At 39.1% G+C, this 22,191-nt stretch overlaps 1 protein-coding gene across 6 annotated transcripts in view; it reads right to left on the reverse strand.

The window, feature by feature from the left end:
* The window catches only part of SLC4A4 (solute carrier family 4 member 4), a 422,503-nt gene that overhangs the window by 71,715 nt on the left and 328,597 nt on the right, over positions 1-22,191 (reverse strand). For all 6 annotated transcript variants that reach the window (XM_070458312.1, XM_070458313.1, XM_070458310.1 and 3 more), the window contains exons 13-14: positions 12,348-12,481; positions 3,928-4,199 (exon numbers count right to left, since the gene is read on the reverse strand). In XM_070458312.1, coding sequence (XP_070314413.1) covers positions 3,928-4,199; positions 12,348-12,481 — 406 coding nt within the window. The remainder of the gene's footprint in view (positions 1-3,927; positions 4,200-12,347; positions 12,482-22,191) is intronic.

The raw sequence follows: 22,191 nt of genomic DNA on the forward strand, positions 1-22,191 counted from the left end.
CTAGGAGTGCATGTTGCGATGAAAGGCTAGTCTCCTGTTGTTTTTAGAACACTTACTCTAGCTGTACATGCAACTGTATTATTCTCTCACTATTGGTTTTCAGTTTGTTGTCGAAGTACTAAATATATTGTGGGTCTATGCAGTCTTCTATCAAAAAGTATTAAGGTTGTGAGAGAAATAACACAATCACTAATCTCAAAAGTTTTGTAAAACATGAGATTGTCCTGGAAATGCATGTGCCTTTGTCCACACCAGAAACAGATTTCATCTCCGTGTGTGTGTGTTACTCAGTCGTGTCCAAATCCCTGCAATCCCACGAACTACAGCCCGCCATACTCCTCTGTCCATGGGATTCTCTAGGAAAGAATTCCAGAGTGGATTGCTATGCCCTTGTCCAGGGGATCATCCTGACCCAGGGATTAAACCCTGGTCTCCTGCATTAGCAGGCAGATTCTTGACTGTTTGAGCAACAGAGGAAGCCCATACTCCCTCACATTTATGTACATATCTTCCATGAGCGCCACTTATCTGAATGATTCTAAAACTAAGGGGTGTAAGCAACAGTCTTGTTGCAGAATGAGCCAACTGTGCAACATTTGCTTAGAAGGGAAGATGATGAAGACTGGTTTGTTTGTCCTATTGCTCATACTTACAAACCCTAAATTTTAATAACAACACAATTATAATGGTTGTTAAATGGCTAACATTTAATTACTTATTAGAAACTGTCCTAAATATTATGTAATGCCTCATTTTTTTTCCTTCAAAACAATTCCATAAGGTAGCGGTATTATTAACCCCATTTTATACATGAAGGAGGTGAGGCAAAGCTACCTTGGAGAAAGGAATTTGTCCAAAGTTATACACGGGGCCTTAGCCAAGCAGGACTTGAACATAAGATTTTCTGACTTCAAAGTCCTGCTACCCTGCTTTACTGGTACCCTATAGAGGCAGTGGGAGTTGCCAAAATCCTTCCAAGACAAAAGCTGGCTATTTAAGACAGGCTTGTTACACAACCAAGGGGAAACATGTCAAAGGAAGGATTATCACCACTTCAGTCAGCAGTTGCTATACATGGGTAAAATCAGTTCAAGCCTCAATACCAGTGTCTCAAGAAAACAGAGATCCTTCCTGAAAGGAAAATTACATGTAAAATCTTTGTTGTATTTTTTGCAGTGAAAATGAATTCAGGTATGTCTTCCTGGTTCCAAATGACCTACTCCACCAGCATCCAATTAAAACAATACATGCAAGTTTTTCCATTAGCCTCAGGTCGGTGTGGGGCTGACACTAGGGAGATCTTTGTGGCAGGTGTGCTAACAAAGCCCTCATCTGGCTTTATGAATACTTCAAACCTCAAAACAGCTGGTAGTATTTTCTTTCCTCTAGAAATTTTTAACATACAATTACTCAGAATGCCTAAAAAGTCAGCATACAGACTTTTCCACAAGTAAATAAAGAGACATATAAATGCATAGAAATGAGTAAAAATAAAAGTCCAAAATCCCACTATTAAATATGCCTATGATCCAGGATTTTGCACATGTGTAGTTTAGGCTTCCTCTCAAAGTCTAGGATGCATGACTAAAAGAGGTCTTATCACCTCCTCTCCTAGGAAGAGCTCTAAGACTTGTGTAGTGGTAATACATGCTTTCTGGGTTACTCTGGGAAGCATATTTAATTTATTCTAATCATATCTATCATGTATTGTTTACTCTTTCCAAGCACTTTTAAAGTTCTGAAGTACTTCTAAACAGTGTACATCTTAATGGTAACAGGCTTTTATATCTACGGTACTCATGTTGCCCAAATCTTTAAATTTCCACTTTTCACTTGTTTCTCCTTGCTTTTAAGCATCGGGTTTTATTTTAATGTGAACTGACTTTTCCCTTAAAAAGAGAAAAAGAAACCATGAGTGCAAAGCCCAACAAGGCCCCATCTTCTCACCAGTGTCACTGACCGACCCATTTGTAGAGAGATGCTGCTCTTTTCCATCTCTCAAGATGCACATAGGTCTTGTAAGACTTCTCCACCAAAATGGTAGAGAACAACACAGATACATCACCGAAATATCTGAGAGTCATAGGACACAGCCTGCACAGGCATCACCAAAATATCTGAGAGTCATAGGACACAGCCTGCACAGGCTCTGAAACTCTTTATAAGATCTAGTTGCGTTTTTCAATTCATAAGCATTATTCATTCTAGTCTATAATATAACCATGTCTGTTTTACTGTGACGAGTAAGTGGTTTTTCCTTAGAACCTATAGATCAAAGTGGCTATTACATGAATGTGTCCAACTTTTAATGGGCTTCCCTGATGGCTTAGTGGTTAAGAATCTTCCCTCAATGCAGAAGACCTGGGTTTGATCCATGGATCGGGAAGATCCCCTGGAGAAGGGAATGGCAACCCACTCCAGTATTCTGGCCTGGAGAATTCCATGGACAGAGGAGAATTCCATGGACAGAGGAGCCTGGTGGGCTACAGTCCACGGGGTCGCAAGGAGTCAGACACAACTGTGCAACTAACACTTTGACTTTGACTTGCCCGAATTAAGCCCAGGGGTACACAACCCTCAAAACACTGCTGGGCTTCTGGTGCTACAGGACCTTAGTCACAAAAGCATGGATTGTGCACTAATTTTTATTTTAAGCTAATGTAGCTAACGTCACAACCAAGGATCACGAGGACTGTTAGCATTAATTGACTGGCACAAATATTTACTCCTCATTCTACTGTGCTGTGCTTGGTCACTCAGTCGTGTCTCAATCTTTGGACACCATAGACTGTAGCCCGCCAGACTCCTCTGTCCTTGGGGACTCTCCAGGCCAGAATACTGGAGCGGGTTGCCGTGCCCTCCTCCAGGGGATCTTCCCGACCCAGGGACCGAACCCGGGTCTCCCACATCGCCGGCAGATTCTTGACCATCTGAGCCACCAGGGAAGCCTCATTTGACTAAAGCAGATGTTAAAGCAACTTTCCCAAAAGTGAATCTTTTTTCCCAAATACCTTCCATATTATAAAATATGATGAATTTTATAATTCCAAAGAAAAAATTCCAAGAAAAATAATGTCAAGAAAAAATTTCCAAAGACCAAATTGAGCACTTTTTTTGTGATAAAGTTCTTATGCTGACTCAGGTTTAGCAAGATGGATATTAAAGTGCTAGGTTTTATAGATTCATATTCTTTGCTAAGAAGTTACTTTTATAGCTTTCCTAGCTCTAGAATATAAATCTTCTCCAAGACCATAATATTCTCCTTTTCTTTCTTTTGTTCCTTCTTTCCCTTTCCTTTCTTATTTACATTGTCTAGCACAGATGAACTATAAACCTCTATTTTATCACTAGGTGATTCTAGTCTGAATTTCATTTTAATTTCTTGTTTCAAATTATATAAAGTGAATTAATATTTGTTTATTCTGTAAGTTTAAAATAACCTACTTAGAATTTGCTTAAGAAGGAGATTCCTATAGAAATGGGGGGGGGGGGGGAAGAAATAAGGAATTGTGAAATAATGAACAGGAGTTCAGAGGACTAGGTTTGTCTGGTTCTTATATCTGTTATAGAGATACAGAGAATGTCAAGAATAAGGTACACAAAATTATTTCTCACCTATCAGAGAAGATCAAGAATAAGGTACACAAAATTTCCTTGCAAATTCTGTCGCTTGAGTTAGTTAAAGTATTGAGCTAATGTGAATGTATGTTCACATTCCAGAGCTCCTAGTTACACCTCCTGGTTGAATCACATGGCTAAGACACCTCAGGCAAAGAGACTATACATTCAGCTGCATGGTTTCTCAGAGAAAATAAAATAAAACCTTTTTTTGAGGACCATAATACCAGGTTGAAATTTTGCATGCATGGAGCCTCCAGCTTCCTCCAAACACAAGGTAAGCATAAACACTAAGAGGGATGTTCTGACCTGGTTCGGGCGGCATACAAACACAGGAAAATTGAGTATTGTAGCCCACTTTGAAGTTGGAGTTGATGGGGTAGTAATCAGCTAGCTTGATCATCTTCTTGAAAGCATCGTAGATAAAAATGAAGCTAATCAGAGAAGAAAAGCCCTCTTCAGTGAAGCGAGTGAAGTACTGAACCAGGAAGCTGGCATCAGTAGCTACTAAAATGAGACACAGAAAGGCCGACCAGAGGCCAATCCAAAGGCGAAACTCCAAATAGTCAAAATTATGGTCCCTGGAAAGAAGAAAAAAAAAGGTATTTAGACTCCTCCTCCATGGAACACAAACTGCAATACAAAACTACCAAATGACTGTAGAGTGATTGGTAAAAATATAAGATCACTTATAGCTATTAGATATAAATATCATTCTTAATTTTATCCAGAAAGTATTATCTTTAGGATTTGGCCTAGTGATATTAGCCTAAGAAATAATTTCAGGTGTTTGAGAAAAGCACAACAGAAGTAGTCGTACCATTTGAATGTAAATGACTCATTAATTTTCTTCTTGTATTGATTCTTTTATCATTAGAGAGTGTCCTTTATCATTCTTTATAGTCTTTGTTTTAAAGTCTATTTTGTCCGATATGAATACTGTGACCCCCACTTTCTGGTCATTTCTGTCTGCATGAAATATCTTTCTCTAGCCCCTCACTCAATCTTCTCATTCAAAAAAGATGATCCCTATGTAGAATTTACAAAATAAACAGTTTGAAAACATAAAACTGGTACCCAGCACATGTTCAAGAAATGCTTTGTGAGCTTTCTGGTTAAGGAAGACACTAAGAAAGTATTTTCTCTTCCCCAAATCATCAAAGTCTACTGAGAAAGACAAACTGATAAACATAAACACACTGCAAAATACTAAGTGATACCTAAAGTTCCCACAGTCACAGAAGTGGAACTAATCTGGGCTCAGGGTGGTGGGGATAGATAATGTTGCAGAAAAAACTAAAAGTATTTAAGGATAAGCAGGAACTTTTGAGATGGACCAGGGAGGGTCAGGTCAGGAAGACAAAAAAGTACTCAAGAAGATTTTGCGTGAACTGCATGCAACGCCCTTTGTGAACTGAGTGTCACCAATACAGGGAAATGGGATCAGATGGATATGAGTCAGCTGTAGCGAGGTGGACAAACCTAGACCCTGTTATACAGAGTAAAGTAAATCAGAAAGAGAAAAATAAATATCACATATTAATGGCTAAATGGGGAATCGAGAAAAATAGTACTAATGAATCTATTTGCAGGGAAGGAATGGAGATGCAGAAGTAGAGAATGGACTTAGGACACAGCTGGGGAAGAAGAGGGTAGGACAAATTGAGAAAGTAATATTGACATATATACACGATCAGGTATAAAATAGATAACTAGTTGGAAGCTGCTATATACGCAGGGAACCCAGCCTGGGTCTCTGTGATGACCTAGAGGAATGGGATGGGAGCAGGGAGGGAGCTCAAGAGGGAGAGGAGATATATATAAAATATATAATTATGATGATTCCCTCTGTTGTACAGCAGAAACCAACACAACACTGTAAAGCAACTGTCCTCCAATTAAAAAGTAAAAATAAACAAATCATTCCATATTTTGAAAAAGAATAGGATGCCTCCATTTAAGAAGGCCATTTTGCTATATCCTTTTCACTTCTTACAAGTGAATTAGTTCAAGATTCATATTTAGGAAAACATGGGTCCAATGTTGACATTTTACCATTTCACACTGATTATTTTACAATTATGTGGACAGTGCACTAAAATAGTTTTTTTTATCATCATTTGCAATGAAAAGAACAGATATTGGTAATCATATTTCTTGTATGAGAAAAAATAAATCAAGGATCATGCATGCTTAAAGCTCTATGGCTTTCCTTTTATACAATGAGTTTCTGATAACTGACAGCCACATATTTTAATGCTTCCCCAAAGACATTGTGTCAACATGTCCACTACCAACAGCCTACTCTAGGCCACCAAGCAGCCTTTCCCTGATTCTTGTAAGAACCTCCTTACCAATATCCATGCTTCCCCTGCTCAAAGCTGTTTTCCACATCACAGCCAAAATAACCTTTTCAAATGTAAATCAAATGTCCTAGTTTAAAGTCTTTTGGTGGCTTTGCACTGCTCTTAGAATAAAAATTCAAATTCTCTTCCTAACACAATGTCTGGTACATAAAAAGTTTCCAATAAAGCCATACCTGCAGGCTACAACTTGACAGAAAGTTACTGACACTGGATTATGAGCTATCACAGGTAACCAAGTGATGACACCAAAACTTTTAGTGAATATTAGAATTAAAAGCTGCTTGATTTCATATGTCAACTGGACTAGGCCAAGAGGTACTCAGGTACTGGGTCATACATTATTCTGGGTGTTTAAGGATGGTTTGGGTAAGGTTAACATTTAAATTGGTAGACCTGAGTAAAGCAGATTGCCTTCCATAATGAGAGTGTGCTGCATCCAGTCAATTCTTCAACTGAAAAGAACAAAAAGGTCAGCTTCCCTCAAGCAAGAGAAGACTCTCCAGCAGACAGGCTGCCTTTGGACTTGATCGATAACATAGGCTCTGCCTAGTTCTCCAGCAGAAGGCCTTGGAACTGGAACATAAGTTCTCCTGGGTCTTCAGGTTGCTAGGCCACCTTGCAGGTTTTGGACTTGCCAGCCTCTAGCACTGTGTGAGCCAATTAGGATAAATCTCTTATAGATGAATATACACATCATATTGGTTCTGTTTCTCTGGAGAATCCTGATTAATCACCAAGTGGTCACATGTGCCTCACTTTATGGATGAAGATACCAAGGCCAATGGAAACTAAGCCATTTATCCAATGTCAAGGCTTTAATGGCACAGCTGGACCAGAAACCAATTCTCTGTGCTACTGGACAGGTCCTTTAAAAATTACAGCATGGTTCTTCCTGTTCAATTCATATTCAGTGTGTGGTCTGTGTGCGTTAGTTGCTCATCGTGTCTGACTCTGCGTCCCCATGGACTATAGCCCATCAGCCCCCTCTGTCCATGGAATTCTCCAGGTAAGAATACTAGAGTGAGTTGCCATTTCCTGCTCCAGGGGATCTCCCTGACCCAGGAATTAACTTTGGGTCTCCTGCATTGCAGGAGGATTCTTTACCATCTGAGCTACCAGGGAAGCCCCAGCACGTGGTAGAGTGGGCTTTAAAGTCACTGTCCTTTATTTCCTTCTTATCAAATCACACACATTGGAATACATTACCAAAGCAGGAGATTAGTAACACTTGGGTAGAAAGTTATCTTCTACAGATTTCCCAAAATCTTTCTAAAGACATCTTTGGCATTCCTTTCACAGTTCCCTTCATGTCTGGAACCTCAGTATTTAATCCTATCATGTCTTTCTGAGATAAGTAGACTCTAGAAAAAGCTAAATTCTAGGAATTTACACTATAATTTACACTATCACACAATGAGTCAGAACCTAGAAACAGTTTTATTACTTCTGAGTCAACAGACATTTGCCTTAAAATAAAGTTTTAAACAATTACCTAGTTTTGCTTTCCTACCAAGATTAAAGTTAGAACAATCTTAATGTGTTCTAAGAATGCTAATGTTTGTTTACAGAACTGATATTTACAGGATGGGATAAGAAATAATCTAGTCATCAGCTAACGGTCAGGAACACTATCAGTTTGAGTACAAAAGGGAAAAATGTACAAACTTGAATCTTAGGACCTAAACAGGATGCCCAAAACAACTCCTCTAAAATACTTAAATACTCCCAGAGTGTCTCTGTAAGAATAACCCAAATAAATTCACTAATACCAATCACTCCATTAGGAAAGTGATATGTTTACAGCAGAAAGAAGAAAGAGGAATAAAAGATGAGAAACTTTAAACAAGCCAATCAACAATAATAACTACAATAAAAGGCAATGTTAATGTCCAATAAGACTATCAGGCCCTTTGGTGCCAAGTTTAAATAGCAATTAAATTATAAAAAGTTTCTATTGCATTTCAACAGCATGTTATTGACCTTCCTGAAATGAAAGGATACACCAGAAACATACTACTAAACAAATTTGGCAAATGGCCTGAATAGATGTTTACTCCTGTACACAGGACATTGTACAATCTTCTGTAAAGCCTGTTGTTTCTGGAAATATTTACGGTGAGCTTTCTTAAAAATTATTAGGGTGTGTACTTCTGAAATTCCACGCATTCTTTTTTTTCTTTTTAAGCTTTGTCATTATAATTTTTTATGGTGAAAATTTGGTATTGGGATACATATTCCCTGTACCTTTATAATAGCACTCTCCAAATTATCTTTCTTCTGTGAAAGACGTCAGAGAGCCACGGTTGAGAAGAGTCAACCTGTGCATGAAGTGACCAGGAATGGGGAATATAGTGTGTGAATCTCAGCTTCATAGGATCTCTTTCATACTGCTTTTCTGGTTAAAATCATTGTTTACCTGGTCTTTGAATGTTAATGCCCAGCTAATGAGATCATTGCCTAAGTCAGTTTTTGTCTTACCCTGTCAACAGTACTTTCTTTTGCCTTTATTTGGCATGATCCCATAAAAAGGAAATATACTGGAGATGTTCTATATTTTATATATAGGTTTGTGTATTATTGAGGATGTTTTCATTCTGCTGTTTGGACAAAATAAAGAATTCTCTGTTAAGGCTAAAAAAAAAAATTATAAAAAGTTATAAGCTATAGAAAGGAAATGACAGGAGAGACTAAAGAAACTATGGTGAGTTAGAAGGACAAAATCAGTGTACATTTTTTTGGTAACACTCAATGTTTCCAGAGATTTACAAGATAGTTTTGAGCAGCATAAACCCAAGGGTACAAGAAAACCGAAGAACTAACCTTCGAAGCATGTTTCAGAAATCAGTCACTGACAAATATAAACTCCCGAAACTGAATGAACAAACCCAGGTACTTAATAGAAGATGATAATAGTTTGAAGGCCTACAAGTAAACTGCTCAAATAATATAAGAAATAAATTAATAAATAACCAAATGCCAAACAGGATAAAATCCAACTTTAATCATGAAGTTTCTATACAACTTAGGCCACACTGCTTAAACTCCCTTCAGATTTCTCCCGAAGACAAGGAAAAGGAATCCAATTCTCTATCATTGGGATTGTTGTTTATTTGCTAAATCATGCCCAACTCTTTTCCAACTCAACGGACTGTAGCCCACCAGGCTCCTCTGTCCATGGGATTTCCCTGGCAAGAATACTGGAATGGGTTGCCTTTTCCTTCTCCAGGGAATCTTCCTGACTTAAGGATCAAACCCATGCCTCCTGCATTGGCAGGCAGGTTCTTTACCACTGAGCCAGGAGGGAAGCCCCTTATTGAAATACAGTGTGGAAAAATAGTTCAAAAGAGACTGCAGGACTGAAGAAACAAAACTATGTGTGTTTTGGAAAGTTGTGAGCTATTCTTTCATTTTGTTACTAATTTTAAAAAGTGACAGCATATCATTCATATGCCTTTTTATGGTTCTCCAGTTGATAAGGCAAATATTAAATCCTGTATTCCAAGTCAGAGATAAATCTGTGGATTATTTGGAGCTACTGTTTGAGTCCACTAAACTCACAAAACAAGGATTTATCTATTTCTCAAAAAAATAAAGAAGGTAAAATATGATGGGGAAAACCTGGGCAAAAGATAGTAAAACACTTTCTTTACTGAAGGACTTACCAGATACCTTAGTAAACTGAAGGGTAAAGTGAATTATCAATAGGAGGATATAATAAATAATGTACAGCACTTCCTAGAATTATTGGAGTCACAGATTTTTCTTTTATCATTGAGAATCTAATGGAACTAGTAAATGATGAAACACACTTTGGGAAACAGTGGTCTATACAAATACTCTGTATCTAGACATATCAGCACTGCTATTACCATATATAAGGAAATGATATAGTATTGTGAATAAAAGAATAAGGTTTGCCACATAAGTGTCATATGTTACTAGGTGATGGATTTAAAGCACAGTTCCTCAAATGTTTTTTGCTGCTTTACAACTATTTTCAAATAAATCACTTGAAACTATGTTTAAGTTTCCAATTTTGATGAAACAGAAGGGAAAATGAGAAAGGAACTTGTTTAGCAAAAGGAAATAATCTCGATCCTACAATTATCTAAATCAAACCAGGTTGCAAACATTTTCTGTAGATTAAGGCTCTGATCACATTGTATACAATAAATCTTTCCACAAAGGTTGCACTGCAAAGGTTGCACATTTGTCCCTGTTTATAGTACATGCTTGTTTAATCTTCCCACAAAGGCTTTCTTGTCTCACACGATGTTTTCTTAAACATATAAAAACTGTTTGACTCTTTCTATAAACTGACAGGAGCAGAATTTTTTCCAGTGGTCTCCTGAGAATTGTAATGGAGGAATTTGTGGTAATGATCTATAGAGAACATAACGCTACTTAAAATTTGAAGCTTTAAATGCTTGGAAGACCTTCAATTTTTTCCCCTCAACCCAGTTTTTTCAAAACGCTAGTTTCAAATTCTCATTCCCTCCTCTCTCGTGATCACTTTTGACAACATACCTGGTTTCTTTCTTTTTTTTTCCTTTTAATAATTGTTATCCCTCTAAGTTCATTTTTTAAGGTTTTATTTACCCATTTATTAGTTATTTGTGACTGCACTGTGTCTTCGCTGCAGTGCAAGGGCCTTCTCTAGTTGTGGAGCCCCGGCTCTAGGCACATAGAATTAGTTGTGGTTCATGGGCTTAGTCGCTCCAAGGCATGTGGGGTCTTCCTGGACTATGGATTCAACTCATGTGCCCTGCACTGGCAGGCAGATTCTTAGCCACTGGAACACCAGGGAAGTCCCCACACAATTGCAAAGCCTACTATTTGAGTCCTTAAGTCTATGAGGCATTAAGTGGGTAATAACATTTCTAACATTAAAATCCTAAAACTGTCTAATGGTAGAAGTATATGGAAATTCCAACAAGGAATGCTAGCAAGCCATATGAAGTTCTGCAATCTATCTGTGGACTGAGATCTACCGGTAAAGGCAGTTCTCTCTCAGAGGTATCAGGTTCATTAGAAAGAAGCTAGAATTCCCAATTTGATTTTGAAGCCATTTGTGCACTAATGCGGCTATTTAGATAATTTGGTTAATTTAATTTTCCACATCTTAAAATGATCCATCAATTTCTAAAAGAAAATACTGGTACCACAACTGCCAAGCCCATTAGTAATATCCAGTGATTCCACAAGAGGCTTAGGCGCTGCAGTCACAAAGCAGGAATTCAAATCCCCGCCCTGCCAATAACTGGCTGATGCAACCTTCAGCAATTTATTACCCACTCTGTGCCTGCTTTCTCATCGATAAAACAGGATACAGTCCCTACTTGACAGGACTGCTACAAGAAATAAATGAGGCAGTACGTGTAATGCATTGAGGACAATACTTGGAACACGGCCAAGCACTCAATAAACGTTAGCTGTTACTCAGTTGATTCTGGAACTCTATCATTAGTTAAGAACACAGGAGCGGGGTTTAGGAGCAGTGCCACAGGAGACCCGGCCTCTTTCATAGACAAGCTATGTCGCCTTGAACAAGTCACTTCACTTCTCTAGTGTCAGTCAGGATCATAGCAGGAAATAGAAGACAACCTCAGATGGGATTCTGAGGAAAAACTTTCACTATGTGAACTATTTACAGAGGAATGAGTAACAGAAATGGCAAGGTTCTCGGTGACTAGAGATGCCAGGAAGCCACTTCTGCCCGCCCCCGTCCCCCCAGCTTAGAAAGGCCAAGGAAAGAAGAGTCACCAGAGGCTGGTGAGGGCGGAGCCAGGGCGGAGGAGCCACCGGAAGGAACAAGCCACTGCCAGGCGGCCCGGGAGAGCCGTGGCTGAGCGGGGCGGGGGCGGCAGACACCCCCTGACCTCTCTGCCTTCCCGAGCTCCTGAGGCTCCGCTCTCGCCAAACCCAACAGGAAGCCAGAGGGCTGAGGAGAGGTTATGCGACAGAGGGATCTCCACTGAATCACATGTCAGCACCTGCTGGGTGACTTAATCTCTGAGGGCCTCTCAATCTCCAGATGCTACAAGTTCCAAATTCCACTTCACTGCTATTCTGTGTGGGCTTCCCCAGTGGCGCAGACAGTAAAGAATCCACGGGCAATGCAGAAGACCTGGGTTTGACCCCTGGGTCACACAGATGCTCTGGAGAAGGACGTGGCAACCCACTCCAGTATCCTCGCCTGGGGAATCCCACGAACAGAGAAGCCTGGTGATCTATAGTTCATGGGGTTGCAAAGAGTCGGATACGACTGAGGAACTTTCAATTCGCTATTCTGTGCTCTGTCTAGACTGTGAATGTTCTACAACTCAACAACTCTAATTTATAATTTGATATCTATATACATACTTGCTGAAATTAAATAGAAGCCTCTCAAAAACGAGAACAGGTCCCGTGCTGCTCAAAATAGTGAGTGGTTGACCAGCAAAGAGGCAAAAGATGGCTCCGGAGACAGCGGTGCCCAGGAAGCTCTCCAACACGCCCTAATAGAGAGAAAACAGAGGTGTTAATAGAAACATGCCTTTTTTCTTTCACGTGTGACGTCACCAGCGGAACTAAGGCACATGAGCATGCTATTTCGAGGGCTGTCCCAAACACATCAAACAAATGTAAAGAATATTGATTTTTACCAATATGGATACCACCTTCTACTTCACACACATATGATTTAGCCATTCCTGCCTATTCCAAGGGTTGAACTGCTCCTAAGTACTATAATGACTGTAATGACTAGCAGTTGACTACAGAAGGCAAACGGTGACTCCAATACTCTTTAAAAAAATATTCATTGACGCTTCCACACATAAAATCACACTATTACAATCCCACCAAGTGTCTAGAAGTGATTTAGTACTTCTGGAGTTGTTCTCTCTATGGGTACTTTCAGTGTTTGTTTTAACTGAATTTCACTTTGCGCACAGCAGGTATTTATAACTAGCTACATTTTATGCACAATAGCGATTTTCTACAGAGGAAAGCTTTTTAAGGGGAAAGGAGAGCAAAGAGAATAGAAGAAAATGATCTGCCTTCTATCCTGCAGTCTCTAAGACATCAATTCCAAAAAATATTCTACTGCATATTCATTGTCCAGTGTAAATGTACACAAGAGCCTCAAATTACTTTCTCTCTAGAAGTAATGAACACGTGGAGACATGAGTAACTAAACCTTTGTGGCCACACTGCCCCATAGATGTATCTCTGAGAATCAACCCATTATTGCCCCTTAGCATAAGAACAAAGGATTATAAATATACATATATACATACACACATATATAATATCATATAATCATATAATGTACACATATAATGTAATTATTATAAAGAAATTGGTCTTTTAAAATTGATTTACAGAACTTTAAGTGCTATCCCAACTAAAAAGCCATCCCAGAAGACTCTCATTAAGATGATTACTTGAAATACTTTTTTATGTGGCTTTAGAGCTAGTAATATTCTCTTCAGAATGACATGAACAATAGTACATCCTTCTCTTTTAAAGGGTAGGATTCAACTGGGAAAACACAAAAATCCTTTAGCACAGCACTATGTAATAATGAGGTTGGGGTGGAGATGGCATAAAAAAGCAAGAGTTGACAAGTAAAAAGACTAGCTCCTCACACAGTGTGCAGACACATTCTAAATACCTCAGTACACCTACTTTTGCCCAAGATGTTTAGGTCTGAAGTCTGGCAGGTGAGTGTTTCAAGAGGACCCCATTTACATAAACTCTTACTGCATGGCCGAAGGGTACCATCTTGTTATTTACAGCCTTTGCACACATAATCATTGTTTCCAGTTCATTCTTCCTAGGGGAGCAGCAAGCAGAATGATAAACAAAGCCAGTAGAACCAGACTGCATTTATGCAGAGAAGAGAGAAAAAGGTTCCCCAGTGCCCACTAAATAGTATCAGTCTTGATCTCTTAGCCCTGAAGGTACTGAGTTTCAGGGGGTTAAATGATATGCACAAATCCATGGTCACTGTGGCACAAGTCTTTGGAGTATGGTTACCTGCCCAGCTACTACTGCATCCTTGGCAAAGGGAAAAGGCATGCATGCGGCTGGGATTTTCTCAGACCTGCACTTGTTTTTACCTCCTGTGCATTGACACTGGGCGTTTTATGTCTTTGTCATTTATCTTTTTGTGTGCGTGTGCCTTATTTTAGTGTGTGTGACATCAAAGAGCAGGGGCTGGAAGGCTCCTCATGGCAGGACAAGCCATGCTCTGGGCAGAGGTGACAGGCCAAGTGTCACTACATCGTTCTCTCTCAAGTATGGATGAGTGACTATTTCTCACCACTACTGCAGGATCAAACTAAAGCGCAGAGCCTGGGGGTAAGAGAGAACACAGTGAAAAAAGGAGGAATATGAGATTAAGAATACTCTATTTGACTTGATGGGCTTCCCAGGTGGCTTAGCAGTAAAGAATCTGCCTGCCAATGTGGGAGATGCGGGTTTGATCTCTGGGTCTGGAAGATCCTCTGGAGGAGGAAATAGCTACCGACTCCAGTGTTCTTGCCAGGAAAATTCCACGGACAGAGGAGCCCGGCAGGCTACAGTCCATAGGGTTGTAAAAGAGTTAAACGTGACTCAGTAACTAAATAACAACAACAACAAATTTGATTTCACATAGCGATTAACCTCTGTGAGGGCAAGAGCAAGGTCTCCAGCGTCATCTGTATTTCTCTTCCCTCATCATGCTACAGACCATTCCCCACATGCTCTCCAGGCACCCAGGAAACACTAAAGGAATCTAAGAAGACGCCCAAATCACACCCTAGGTCCCACTTATCAAAGGCCAACAGCCATGATTGCTCATCCAATAAAGATAACAACTAATCTCTTCCCGAAAACAGCTTTGATTTATGGAAAGTCATGTGATTGTTAAAAAGTTAAGATTATTTTTATTTCAGTACTTGATCCTTTGCTAAGTGCTACAGTTTCCATTCTGTTGCTGACAATTTTAAAACAGAGACAGATGATTTATTATACACATTACACTGGAAACTTGCTTAAACTCAGAGGTGTTTCCAGTGTTTCTGAGAAAAGAACTATTTTCACCACATTTTGACATGTTGGTCTTGACAATACAGAAATTTTAAAAAATAATCTCATGCAATGAATAACTTTAACTAGAATTTAAAGCAATTTGTAAAGTGAACTATCAAAAAAGCCTTTTTTTGATATATTATAGTCAGTGTTCATGAATATAAAAAGGAAATAATGTGTGGATGTGTGCATTTTTAATAGCTATGGCTCATAAAAACACTTCTACATCTAATTCCCCACAGAGGAACACACTCCCTAGCAATTCATGAGAATGTAATGTGCATGGCTGAACTCTGAGGGGGCAGGATCAGGTGCAGCAAAGTACTTCAGCTCCATTTCAATTTGGTTTTTATTTTATTCCATTTCTGATCAGATGATACCCACCACACAACAGAAGAAGTAGCTAACAACCTGCCCTTGGAAAACCCAGAGACTGGACTCTGTTCTGCCACCAAAGAGCTGATGGCCTTGGGAACGTCACTTGCTGCTGCTAAGTCACTTCAGTCGTGTCCAACTCTGTGCGACCCCATACACGGCAGCCCACCAGGTTCCCCCATCTCTCGGATTCTCCAGGCAAGAACACTGGAGTGGGTTGCCATTTCCTTCTCCAATGAATGAAGGTGAAAAGTGAAAGTGAAGTCGCAGGGTCGTGTCTGACTCTTAGCGACCCCATGGACTGCAGCCCACAGGCTCCTCCGTCCATAGGATTTTCCAGGCAAGAGTGCTGGAGTGGGGTGCCATTGCCTTCTCCGGGGAACATCACTTAACCTCTGTCAATTTCAATTCCTTCATGTAGGAGGAAAACATCGAGGCATAGTGCACATACTGTATAGTATAAAAACAGACTCTGGAGTCAGATTACCTCAAGTTGACATCCAGACTGTATACCATTTACTCTGTAATGACTTAAACAAGTTACTTAAACTGTGCCTTATAACCTGAACATCAGATTAGATAGCGTGTTTATCACAGTCATTGATAGATGTGCTTTTGATGAACAGTAACATATACATCAGCCCCTGAGGCTGGGAAAGATGGAGGGCAGAAGGAGAAGAGGGCGTCAGAGGATGAGATGGCCAGATGGCATCACTGAATCAATGGACATGAACTTGGGTAAACTTCAGGAGAAGGTGAGGGACAGAGAGGCTTGTCATGCTACAGTCCGTGGGATCTCAAAGAGCTGGACACAACGCGGTGACTCAACAACAACAACGTATTCATAATGAATCTACTCAGACAAGAGATGAAGAGGCTGAACTAGGCCTCTTCCAAGGTCTCCTCCAGGTGGCTCAGCACACAGAGCAAGTCTTGGAGTCAGGGATATTGGAGTTTCATCTCAGGTCCACTACTTATGAACTTCTCTAAATCCTAATTCTCTCCTCTGTAAAATGAACAGCTATTTCACAGGATAATTATTTGGACTGAATATGATCAGTTCAGTTCAGTTCAGTTCAGTCACTCAGTTGTCTGACTCTTTGCGACCCCATGAATCGCAGCATGCCAGGCCTCCCTGTCCATCACCAACTCCCAGAGTTTACTTAAACTCATGCCCATCGAGTCAGTGATGCCATCCAGCCATCTCATCCTCTGTCGTCCCCTTCTCCTCCTGCCCGCAATCCCTCCCAGCATCAGGGTCTTTTCCAATGAGTCAACTCTTCACATGAGGTGGCCAAAGTATTGGAGTTTCAGCTTCAATATCAGTCCTTCCAATGAACACCCAGGACTGATCTCCTTTAGGATGGACTGGTTGAATCTCCTTGCAGTCCAAGGGACTCTCAAGTCTTCTCCAACACCACAGTTCAAAAGCATCAATTTTTCGGCGCTCAGCTTTCTTCACAGTCCAACTCTCACATCCAGAGTGAAGAGGAACTAAAAAGCCTCTTAATGAAAGTGAAAGAGGAGAGTGAAAAAGTTGGCTTAAAGCTTAACATTCAGAAACCTAAGATCATAGCATCTGGTCCCATCACCTCATGGGAAATAGATGGGGAGACAGTGGAAACAGTGTCAGACTTTATTTTTGGGGGCTCTAAAATCACTGTGGATGGTGACTGCAGCCATGAAATTAAAAGACGCTTACTCCTTGGAAGGAAAGTTATGACCAACCTAGACAGCATATGAAAAAAGCAGAGACATTACTTTGCCAACAAAGGTTCGTCTGATCAAGGCTATGGTTTTTCCAGTGGTCATGTATGGAACTGAATATGATCATACCATATAAAAAGCTAAGAATAAAGCAGAAAGACGATAAGATGCTGGTTTTCTTTTCTTCCTGCTTCCCGTCTCCTTCTTCCCAGCCTGCCTCAATTACTTCTCTCTCCTTCAACAGAGGAAGGAGATGGAGTGTGACAGTCAATAGGAGTGAGAGGAAAACATGAAGATTGGTCCTCAGACGAAAAGGGGGCAAAGGCCTCTAGATTCTCAGTGTTTCCCCGGCTTCAGGTGTGCTGTTCAGTCACGTCCAGCTCTGCGATCCCAGGCACTGTAACCCTCCAGGCTCCTCTGTCCGTGGAATTTTACAGGCAAGCGTACTGGAGTGAGTTGTCACGTCCTACTCCAGGGCATCTTCCCAGGGATCAAACAGCTCTCTGTGTCTCCTACATTGGCAAGTGGAGTCTACCACTAGCGCCACCTGGAATCCACAGAAGCCTTAGACAGCAATGTTACAGCCACCGATGTTGCTTCTTTTCACTCCTTGTAGGGTGTTCATTGGAGGGACTGATGCTGAAGCTGAAACTCCAATACTTTGGCCACCTCATGAGAAGAGTTGACTCATTGGAAAAGACTCTGATGCTGGGAGGGATTGACGGCAGGAGGAGAAGGGGACGACAGAGGATGAGATGGCTGGATGGCATCACTGACTCGATGGGCATGAGTTTGAGTAAACTCTGGGAGTTGGTGATGGACAGGGAGGCCTGGCGTGCTGCGATTCATGGGGTCGCAAAGAGTCGGACACGACTGAGTGACTGACTGACTGAGTATCAAACATACAGAATCAACCATAATAAAACAAAATGGCTTATTTCCCTTTATAACAATGAAGTCAAAATCCACGTGTAAAACAATGTGTGAACATTTTTCTGCTCACATGAGGGTATAACGTTAAACCAAAGATGGTCCTTGTTTTATAGAAGGGCCAAGAAAGTCACCTGAAGTCTCAGAAAGATCAAGCATAAAAGAAATTTGAGGGAGGGAGGTTCAAGAGGGAGGGGGCATATGTATACCTATGGCTGATTCATGTTGATGTGTGGCAGAAACCAACACAGTACTATAAAGCAATTACCCTCTAATTACACATAAATAAGCATTTAAAGAGTGATACGAACATGAAAAAAAGGAAGAAATCTCACCATAGGAGCAAGATTCTTTAGAAAAAAAATCCAACTACAATTGGTAGCACCAGCTTTTTGTCTGTGAGCTACTTGTGATAAGGCCATCAAACCTGTCATGGCTAACACAAAGCAAATGCATTCAAGGACAAAACATTCAACATTTATGCTGTCAACTTTGACTTTATTGCAATTTAGTACATTTAATATCTTCATATAACACTAGAGAATGACCTTTGTTGTTTTTTGTCCTTTTTATTAAGAAATGTATTACTTGGATTAATAATTAACCCCAAACTGCCTTAAAAAACAAAAGATTTTTTGTCTCTTTGACAATTATCAACCAAATAAAATGAGAAAAGAATATTTAGGGGGCAATAAATGCTAAAATATTCACCAACATTATTGTTAGATTTCAAGACTTAAAAAAAAATGTCTACTAACCATAAAAAGAAATTTCAGCCTGTGTTGGTTGTAATCTATTGAAACTGTGTAGAATGTTGATCAATAAAATTAAACTTCTCTAGCATTTGAATCTGAAATTTAACCAAGAAAAACAATGCATCCTAATGACTTTTAAACATGGCCACTGGAAATAAGCAAACAAACCTGACTTACCTGCAGGAGTTTGGTATCAGATCCCCAACATAAAGCCACAAGATCAAAAATAAGTGATGAGATGATGCAAGTAAGTACCTAATCAAATTTGAGTCACATGAAAGATATCTGGGAGGATTGTTTTTTTGTTTGTTTTTTGTTTTTTAGGGAAAAGAAATACTGAATTTTTATTTCCACTTTGGGCTTCCCGGGTGGCTTTGCGGGAAAGAATCTGCCTGTCAGTGCATGAGTGCAGGAGACACATGCGGGAAAGATCCCCTGGAGAAGGAGAAGAAATGGCAACCCACTCCAGTATTCTTGCTGGAGAATCCCATGGACAGAGCCTGACGGGCTTTTGCATAGGGTTGCAAAAGAGTCAGACACGACTGAGCAACTAAACACATTTTCACTTTGAACAACTAAATCAGGATCTCCAAAGATCAGGTCTCAGGAATCCATAGGTTTTCAAAGTTTCCAAACTGATTTTTATATGGTCCAAATCTGAGGTGCACCCATTCAGGCAATCTTCCTTCTTCTATCAAAACAAGAACTACCTGCTAGCATGGTTAATAACCAGCAGTTACACAGACCATTCATCTACACTAGGAAGGAAGACTGGATATACAACCCTCATTTTTTACTTCACCTGTGTAGCTACAGACTATAAATCAGTGATTTCTCTCCTGACAGATCACAGCTGCCAAATCCTTAGTGCGCCATCTCTGCCTAAAATTGCTTTGTCGTAATAAACAGGATTTCTGTTTACACTGCCCAGCAGGAACAGAAAAAAGAAGGCAAGACTTGAAAAACAAATTATCTCTCTGCTTGAAGAAAAGCATGAGCCAAAATCTCTACTAAAGAGCTTCAGTTCCAAGTCCAATAGAATGGATAGCAAGAAAGGGAGGCTTTACAATATTGTTTTGTTTGAAGAGCTATGAATATGTATCCATATGCTCTGAAGTGTCCAAACATCAAATACCAGTATAACCTTACACAAAAATTAAGTCCAGATGGATGAAAAATGTAAATGAAAACATAAAAGAACTAAGATATGTGGGTAAATATTTTTCTAATCTTGGGGTGGGAAAACTTCTCTAAATATATCATGAATATAAGAAACTATAAAAGACTGAAGATTTTTGACTACATAAGAATTGAGGTCTTTACAGCAAAAAAAAATCATAAATAAGATTAAAAGACATATAGCAGATCTAGGAAAAATATATTTGTGATACTTCTGACAAGCAAAGGGAAAATCTCCTTATTATACAAAGAGTTCTTATAAGTCAATGAGAAAAAATGAATGCCCCAAAGAGAAATATCCCAAGTGTACAAATATAAAGACACACAGGTAAGCAATAAGTACGCAAGGATGTTAACCTCTCACTAAAAATCAAAGAAATGTTAATGGAATAAAAATGATCCATCACATAAGTAAGCAATAAGTATGCAAGGATGTTACCTCTCAGTAAAAATCAAAGAAATGTAAATGGAATAAAAATGAGCCGTCATTTTTAAGCCACAGAATGACAAAAATGAGAATATGAGACAAATCCTGTTTTTGCAAGAAACTGAGCAAGCCAGCTCTCTTGTTCATTACTGGTAGAAGTTTAAATCAGTATACCTTTGTGGAGTGTAATCTGAAATCAATATCAAAAATAAAATAAGTATATACTACCATCACATTCTGCTAAAAATTTAGCTAAAGAGGTAACAACAAAGAAGGAAAGTGGAGTTTAGCACCAAGACTGTTTACAAATGAAAAGGCTGAAAAAAAACCTAAAAGTCCACTAAAAGAGAATTTATTAAGCAAATCACAGCACGTACACCATGTGTATAAAGAAATGCAGCCATTAAAAATACTGTGTTCAAGACCCACATTGAGGTGGAAAGATTTTCTTGAAATGCTAGTTTCATAGATAATCGCATATATGATCTCATTTACAGAAAATCCTGTACAGTGATCTGTTTACACAAGCATTGCAAGACACACAGAAAGACATTCATGAACAGGTTAATAATGGTTATTCCTGAGTCATGGCTTTAAGGGCAAAACGATCTTCTATGCAGTGTTTCTATACTATTTGAATTTCATACAATGCTTAATTTTATCTTATTCACAACAAAGCTATTTCAAAATGATTTCAAGCTAAATACAAAATATTTTTTAGAATTTAGCATTGTTTGGGATCTTCACCGCTGCTCAAATGACCATCATTTTCTGACCACCAAGAAAATAGAGTTGACAGAGGTCATTCACATGAAAAAAATCACCAAATAGGTTTCTGCTAAATGGAATTTGATAAAACAAAAAAAACCAAACTTCAAACAGGTTTCATTCAAAACTTATACATAAAATAAAGCAAATTATCTAAAGTTAAAGTTTCTTCCAGGGAAAAGGAATGACCAGTATACCCTGGAGGCAAGAAAACAGTGCAGTACCCTTTACTTTGTAACTGAATACACACTTATTGTTTTCTTACCAACACATCCTAATTGGATCATTCCAACAGACAACCCTGCCCAAACTGGAATATGTTTTTGGTGCAGATTAACACGTCACCTTAACATTCAGGGAAGATGAAATTATATAGTCTTCATGCAGTAATTATCAGTTGCTTTAATCCTGCTGTTACAAATTGTGCATGATGCTTTGTAAAGAAGTGTCTATCTTATTGAGGAACATCATATATGAGTAAGAAATGATACATTTCCAACTTAAGCAGATTGATCCAATATTCTCAGCATAGCAGTATGTTAAAATAAAGCCTCAAAGTTGGAGATGCCAAATTTATATTTATAAATGTTCCTTATTATGAAACAAGTTCCCTTAAAATGTGCTGTTAGGCTCCATAAATATCACAAAATTCAACAAATTCTAAAATCCTAAAAATCTGTCTTCTTTTACTAAAAGGTTTGTGAAAATAGGATTATATTTATTCTTTTTTTTTATATTTATTCTTGAAAAAAATTTAAATGACTTTCTTCACTCAGTCTTCACTCTAGACTGTACTCAGTCATTCATAACCAACAACAGTTGATTTAAAAGAAAGCACTTCTCTGTGTTCCATAAAGCTAAGAAGGACAGCTTTTAAATAACAAAGACTTGCCACACAGTATCAAAACAGTGTCCCTTATATCAATATCTTACCCATAGACTAACCTATCCATAAATATTTGTTAAATCGACATTTAACAATTTAATTAATAGAACAGTATACCCA

This window comes from Odocoileus virginianus, chromosome 29 (assembly GCF_023699985.2).
Source record: "Odocoileus virginianus isolate 20LAN1187 ecotype Illinois chromosome 29, Ovbor_1.2, whole genome shotgun sequence".
NCBI classification, from domain to species: domain Eukaryota; kingdom Metazoa; phylum Chordata; class Mammalia; order Artiodactyla; family Cervidae; genus Odocoileus; species Odocoileus virginianus.